We start from the raw sequence: 7,430 nt of genomic DNA, 5'->3' as shown, positions 1-7,430 counted from the left end.
GTCAAACTAAACCGTTGAAGGTCATTAAAACTAAATTGAACTTTTGAAAGTCTTAACGATCACCAAATCATATGAAATTTTGTAGAGATGATCTACTCATATAGACCTAAGATATGAACGGTGGAGATGTAAAATTATAGTCGGGAAGTTGGTGTAATGCCCTATCCCTATAAATGGCTTAAAATAGGGATCCCTCATTGGAAGGGCCATGTACAGTTCTATGGTTATATATCATTTTAGATGTATTCATGCGTTTTGTTTTCTTTTATTGTTTTTTCTTGTTATAGATAATTTTGTGTATCTTGTTATGATATTTCTGAATCACTCTATATACATCTTAGTTATAATTTAATATCAGTTATCGCATTCATCTAAAAGAATTATAAAAAAAAAATTGTATTCTTGTTTAATAAGACTGGTCTAATGGAAGCAAGTCGGACTGCAAAATAGTCAACCTCATCTTGTGGAAAGATTCTTTTGAGAAAGGTCATACCTAAAGCTCGCTCCGGCCTAGACCTATAGCTCGCTCGGCCACTATTTTTTCATCCAGAAAAGAAACTTTTTTTTTTTTTTTTTTTGAATGAAGGCAACTAGTCACCTACCCATCAAATAGAGAAGAACAGGAAAGGCAACTACTCGGCTATTTGTGTCTAGCTACACCAAAGAACAAGGCTTCAACTACCTTGGCAGGAGGGGAAGTGAAAGTGCGGACACCCGAAGAGTGTTGAATCCTTAGCAAGGATTTCAGCTACTTGTATGCATGTACATCCCTTATGAGTTACGAATATGCTTATACCCGCAAGTATCAAATTGCTCCATACTTCAAGACGAGGGTACCAAGAAGGTGAAGATCAAGAGTTGCAGATTTGAACACAAGACTAGCAGAGTCTGATTCTGTTTCTAACTTATGAATATGTAGAGCAATACTGGTTAAGTTTTAGGCTACAGAAGCGAAACACAATCTTACTCATGATCAGTTCCAAGCAGCTAAGACCAAACTTTTGTGACAGGGATTTAAAGCTCTTGATTCCTAAATCCAAACAGAAAGAACAAAAAGAAGGGGATGATTTCCATCAGAAGCCATTGGTCATGGTGAAGTTACGGTTACTTGTCTATCCCCTTCAATAGTCCCATACAATTGCGCTTTGAGAGAGACGACACGTGAGGCCCACGTGCTTTTGTTATGATCCCACATCGCAGAAAAGCGAAAACAGAAGGCTGTTTATTTTGGAAGACATGACAGTAGAGCTCGTCCCTTCGGGGACATCCGATAAAATTGGAACGATACAGAGAAGATTAGCATGGCCCCTGCGCAAGGATGACACGCATAAATCGAGAAATGGTCCAAATTTTTTTGCCAATCTTTTTTTGATTCCAGGTAGTGTTTTCAGTTCTGGGGCTTTCTGGGTTTTTGCTTTTCTTCGTTTCTGTTTACGTTTTGTGATTCTGAACCATCAATGACCCAGTCCTTGACAGTATTATGTGTAAGAATGCATTTGACAAACTGATATTGTTGCTCACCACCTGTTTGATGAAATGCATGTGAGACTATTTAAATTTATTTTATTTTATTTTTATTCCTTCATCCATTGATTGTTTAAGGCTAAGCAACTTAAGTTTGAGTTCTTGGATTTATTGGTTGAATAACTAAGTGTTGGTCTTCGATCATTAGAGATATATCAAAGTTGATATGAACCTGATAATCTCTAATATATCGTTCCTAATACCCATCAGGAATGTCATTGGTTTAAGAAGCTTCATATGTTCTGACATTGTGGGCAACTTCCTCTGAACTGAATCTAATCTTTTGGTTACTGTGAGCTCTAGGGTCAGCACTGACGCTGCAAATCATGTTGACCCTGAACTCTTGTTATCTATCTTCGCTATCTTTTGTTGGCATTCATATTCAAATGCATGTGTAGAACAACATTTAGAGGAATGGGAAGGTGTAGTGAGAAATGACTTCCATCAAATTATCAGTTCTATATGCCAGAAGTATAGCCATGTCATACAAGTGGGATTTATACAATCATCACAATTAGAGTTTGGCTTTTGGATGCTACACTGCCGCGCAATCAGGCCAAGTTATAATGAAAAATAAGAGAGTTGATGATTTGAAATATATTCCCGACACTTTTCTTCAGTACAAAAGTTGGAGCTCGAATCATGGGCCAACTGTTTTAAAGAGCTCATATGGCATTGTCATCTGTCTGCTTCACAAATTTGGTATCTTCCTGCATGCTCAGCTCAAGTGCAGCTTTTCAGGGTTCCTTGAGTTTTCCTTGAACAGACGTGAATCCATTAAGTTGGATCATCAAGCGTAGGCTCATGTTCAGCTTGACTCAGCAGCGAGTTTCAAAATGAGAGGTTTTGGAATTTGTGTAGACTTTGATTTTTCATCTAGCTAAGAAACAGAAATGGAACATTTGAAGTTACTGCAAGCTTGATTCTTTCTTTTTGTGGTTTTGCATCATAAAATGACTGTGACGTGGGTAGGAGCAAAAGAATGTTTTGATTGTTTTTACTTGTTAGGTTGTTTGTGGATCCTATGAGTTCTTTATAAACGAGCAGCACGTTTGTTTCAGTATTACTGTTTTAAATACCTTGCTTTCCGCATCTTATCCTTGTCTATGTGTTACTCCTTTTGCATATAAAACCTGAAATTTACTTATGGATGCTTTTTCTTTAGACAAACACTCTACCCTAAAAGAGATTAGATGCTAGCAATTACCCTAAAGTAGATAACTAACAAATTTGGAAATTTGATCACTTTGTTTACATCCATTGCATATGGACTTGGGTTGGTTTGTCTGGTCCCCAAGTTTTCTTCTTTGTGAAACTGCGTTTAAGTGTTAGCTTATTGAACTGAATTCATAAGTGATCTACAAGCTTATGATTGATGTGTGCTTGTTGGTAAGCTGCTGCCACCATTCTGGTCACAGACAAAGCGTCCAACTTTCGTAGAGCTTTATGCAAAGAATGTTTTAATGCATCATAACTGGACCCATAAGGTGCTCGATGAAATGTCTCAATGAACTTGCTTTGCAATTTTCGCAGATTTTCGTTTGTTTTCAATGATACCCAATTTGCAGGGTGGAGGTATGGCTCTAGTGAACGTTGCTGCTCTCCAGTTTATGTCTTCTGCTCTTTTAGGGAGTCGTTCTGCAACTTCCAACTTTCAAGTTTTGCAGACTATAAGAAAATTCTCCATGAAGTCGGTAGTAATGAGAGCGAGGCAGCCTGCCAGAACTGAAAGTGCAAAAACTCGAAACAGAAGAATGCAGAAGAAGTACAACGGCACGCCCACGAAGCCGAGGCTTTCGGTCTTCTGTTCAGACAAACAATTGTATGCTATGCTGGTAGATGACCAGAACAACAAGTGTTTGTTTTATGGAAGCACACTGCAGAAATCTATCCGTCAGGATCCCAATTGTAGTACCGCTGAAGCTGCTAAACGCGTTGGCGAGAAGTTGATTCAAGTCTGCAGTGATCTCAACATAGGTGAAATATCGTCTTATGATCGCAATGGCTTTGCTACCGGGGAAAGGATTCAAGCATTTGAGATTGCAATTTCAGAATATGGGTTCTTGTCGAGATAAATTGCAGCTGCTTCAGTGTAAACTTTTGTTGATATCTTGGAATTGAGTAGTTCTATTAACCAACCAGGAAACCTGTAAAGGGTTAGCTGTACTTAAATTTGCATTCATTTTCATAATGTCCCCTTTATTTATATTAATTTTACGATTTTCTTGTCCTTTTTTGGCTCCTCAATTTGCATTTGATTCAACTGATAGTTTCCTCCCTCTCATTACAGTTTTCTTGTTGTGTGCCTGTTTAGAGGTGCTTAAATATGGACTCATAAAATGTGAAATATAATAGAGCATATAGAGTTTAGATATTTAAATGGTCTTAGGCACCATGTATTTATACAAGTTTTGATCTCATGTCCTTTGAAACTAGTAGGTGTTAATTTCTCCCACAGGAACATAGAGAAACCAGGTACCACGGACTATGTTATTTGCAACTGCAAGTTCTCAAGCTCCAGGAGCCTGTAGGAAGAGTAGTCGATAGATTTAGTAATCTACCCAACAATTTGGCTCATCACAAACTGTCAGGCTTCAGTTTTCGACAAGTCGTTCAAGTGGGCAGCGTGTCCAAAAGATGCAGAGGTTTCTATATCGCAATAAACAGGCAGGATCCGTTTAAACTGTTGAATTCTATAGATAGGTTCATGATTCTTCATGGGGCTAATAGGATACAGCGATTTCGTATCGATTGGAACTTCTATGCAGGTCTCTCTGGATCCATATTGCATTAAGGTGTAATGTTGAAGTGCTTGAGCTTCAATTGAGACTGCACATATCAGATAGGGGTGATGCTAGAATTGCCATCTTGTATCTACTTTTCTGGATATTTGAGGTCTCTATTCATCAACACAGATACAATTCTTAGAGCACCCACCTTAGTTTCTCATAATAATCTCCAAAACTTGGTGTTGAGAAATGTTACCAACTTACCATAGATGATGGGTTTTGCAAATGGATGTCCTGCTCGTGCAAATGCCTCAACGAATTACGGTTAGACCATGTTAGGGGAGAAAAGTTCAACATTACAGTAATAACGACACTGCTGCATTATTGAAAATATTTCTGATGAGTTCCCTAGTTTTGCATCTAAAATGTAGGCATAAACTGTATCGCTACAACTGCATATATTATCGAAGCATATTTGTGAGTTGTCACCTTGTTTGCAAGCAATACGTGCTAATTCTCTTTTCCAAAACTGTACTGAATTACACTTTGGAGCATGTCTTCTATGTGCGATGGTTGACATCTGATCATTCTTAGTCCCAGTGGCCAGTGTTCTCAAATGCCAAATCTAGAGAACCGGTCAAGCTTCAGACTTGTGTTTTTTTTTTTCGACGAGCAGCTTCAGAGTTCAGACTTATTGGATGCTTGGCTCGCTACCTGATCATTCTGGTTTATTAACGAGAACCCGATTAATTTGAATCATTTGAACAATATGGTTCTGATACTTTCGAAGTCTGGGCATGAAACTGAAATAATGGAATACACCACTTATACTTCAAGCATAATGATCATGAAGAATGAATGATCATGACATGAAACATTCTGCAAAAATGCTTTATGCACTATAATAAACCATGTTTTTCTCTTCTCACCTCCCTTTTTAGAGACTAATATCAAGATAATGTTTTTGTATCAATAAACTTGACGTATCTTACTAGAAAAAAAAAAAAAAAAATAGATGCACTGTCTTGTTTAATTTCATCTAATAAAACAGATAAACTAACCACGAAAAAAAATGAAATGTAAACGAAGCTGGAGTTCAAATCCTCACATCCCTGGTTCAAAAAGATTTGCAAATCTGGGTCAGGAGTTAGGACCAAGGGATGATTTGGCTTTGTATAGGTAATTGGTTTCATTCATACTGCACCCCAAATCAATATCTGCGCATCGTAGTAGTTACACTAAAGCATGTGTACCTACTACCAATCACATTCACCAATAACCCCATACCACTAAACATATTCGAACGATCTATAAAGGTCAAATTAAGGAAAATATTGAATTCAGGCAACAATCTGATGTTCAAATTCAGATTGGCATACAGCCAAATAAGCACTCACATACAAGGCTGCTTTTTTGTAGGAATTCTCAGGGCAGTATATTGGCTTAAGTTCAGATCACTCTAGACTTTAACTAATTATTCAATATAATTTCCCAAGGGATCCAGTAAGAATCATTGAGAAGGAAAGGACATTTTCCAACAGACATTAAACAGATGGATTTTACTAGATTTGAAATTTCAAAATTCCCGAAATTCGCTAGAAAACTAGAACTAACAATGATCAGTGACCAGTTTACAATCCAATTCAGCTTTACACTCCAGAGTTCAAACCAGAGTTTCAGTACAAAGCATAAATAGACAAAAATCCAACAAAGCCATATCCATCTGTCAAATGGTAATATGGTTTGCATCATGTCGACACATTAGGAGAGCAGCAACCTTACCAAACATCAGCCAGACCCCAACGACAGTCAGAGATCCAACCACCATTTAACAAATCAAGCGGCATCAAATTCTCCTCCCTGCTTTGGCGGTTTCATAGGGATTGCAGAGATTGGTGGCAGCTGTGCAAAATGAACAGTCATAAGTTAATAAATATAAATTCCATTTATATAAATTACTCATCAGACAACCTCTATATTGTTCCCTTTCAGAGATGAGTTGCTATGAATTTGTTCATTTTAAATAAATTATAAACATGTAACGAAACTAAGAATTCACAGATTCCAAGAAAAAACTTCCTGAATGAAGAAGACTCCCTGGCAAAGGGATGAGGGCAAGCATTGAATACAACTACAAGCAAAAATCATGAAAAATACCAACCAAAGGGAAGCCAGCCAAATATGGGTGCCAAATTAACTGTGAAAGCAAGTCAGAGCTTGTTTTCCACAGGCCAGCCACAAACATACACAACGCATGACATTGCTCCACATGAACTGATCAAGTATGTATCTAACATCATTAAAGATGACATTACCTTGCACTGAAGGCTTATTATGGTTGACCTCAGCAAGGAATCTCCAACAATTGCTCTTAACTTCTGAATAAAATCTTCCCGGCTGATCTTCTTGCTCTAATAAGTGACCGACAAGAGAAAGAATCATGATAAACGAAATTTTCACTAAGATCTAAATACTAAGAATCCAAAATTACATACCCTGAATAGGTCATAGTGAACATTAACCAATTTCATATCGTTCGGAGCAACTTCTTTTGAAATAGCTTCAAATAATGCTGGAAATGGCATCCATGGGGATTTCGGACCTGCCAAAGAGCTTGAGCCAATTCCAACAGGCTTTTCCTGTGATCCCTTGGATTCTAAAGCTGGCCTAGAACGCCTCCCCTACAGAAAAAGCATTGAAAGTATCAAAAAGTATTCAGAAAAGTGACAAAGGAGAGCAAAACCTCAAGAATACAACTTGTAGATCCTTATGCATAATTGCTAAATAAGTTATACAAAAAAAATGAACTGAAACACTGAGAGTATACCAACAGAATTCCACACTTTGACTCAACACTAGTAAATTCTACATGTCATTGAACCTGACACGAAAGTATTCCAAAGCAAACATCCTTTGGCTAACACTAGTAGAATCCAATGCCAAATAACCTAATACAACTATCATCTTGCCATAGCTCAAGTCTATAAAGAAAGATTCAAAGTAAGCCTCACATTCTGCTTCAATATTAAGAGAAGCCAAGGCAAGAAGATGGGTGATCTTAGGTTTCGTCTGAAGGCGCACCAGAAAGAGAATTGCCAGAATATATATATATATATAGATAGAGAGAGAGAGAGAGAGAGAGAGAGAGAGAGAGAGAGAGAGAGAGAAGAGAAGAAG

At 37.6% G+C, this 7,430-nt stretch overlaps 2 protein-coding genes across 2 annotated transcripts in view; one reads left to right on the top strand and one right to left on the bottom strand.

Annotated features, from left to right (window-relative positions):
• Positions 1 to 3,101: 3,101 nt before the first annotated feature.
• LOC101293010 (50S ribosomal protein L18-like) lies at positions 3,102 to 3,755 on the top strand. Its single transcript, XM_004301609.1, has one exon. It carries the CDS (start codon positions 3,102 to 3,104, stop codon positions 3,597 to 3,599), a length of 498 nt encoding a protein of 165 aa, XP_004301657.1. The 3' UTR covers positions 3,600 to 3,755.
• Positions 3,756 to 5,748: 1,993 nt separating this feature from the next.
• Positions 5,749 to 7,430, bottom strand: part of LOC101296669 (inactive poly [ADP-ribose] polymerase RCD1-like) — a 6,390-nt gene continuing 4,708 nt past the window's right edge. The window contains exons 8-10 of the mRNA XM_004300155.1: positions 6,749 to 6,934; positions 6,569 to 6,664; positions 5,749 to 6,155 (exon numbers count right to left, since the gene is read on the bottom strand). Of these exons, the coding sequence (XP_004300203.1) occupies positions 6,090 to 6,155; positions 6,569 to 6,664; positions 6,749 to 6,934 (348 nt within the window). The 3' untranslated portion in view covers positions 5,749 to 6,089. The remainder of the gene's footprint in view (positions 6,156 to 6,568; positions 6,665 to 6,748; positions 6,935 to 7,430) is intronic.

This window comes from Fragaria vesca, linkage group LG5 (genome assembly GCF_000184155.1).
Source record: "Fragaria vesca subsp. vesca linkage group LG5, FraVesHawaii_1.0, whole genome shotgun sequence".
Classification (NCBI taxonomy): Eukaryota; Viridiplantae; Streptophyta; class Magnoliopsida; order Rosales; family Rosaceae; genus Fragaria; species Fragaria vesca.
Note: the sequence above shows the minus strand (reverse complement) of the source record. Positions and strands in the feature narration are given on the sequence as shown.

Excerpts from the sequence above, each read along its gene's own strand:
- LOC101293010 (XM_004301609.1), top strand. The coding sequence starts at position 3,102 with ATGGCTCTAGTGAACGTTGCTGCTCTCCAGTTTATGTCTTCTGCTCTT.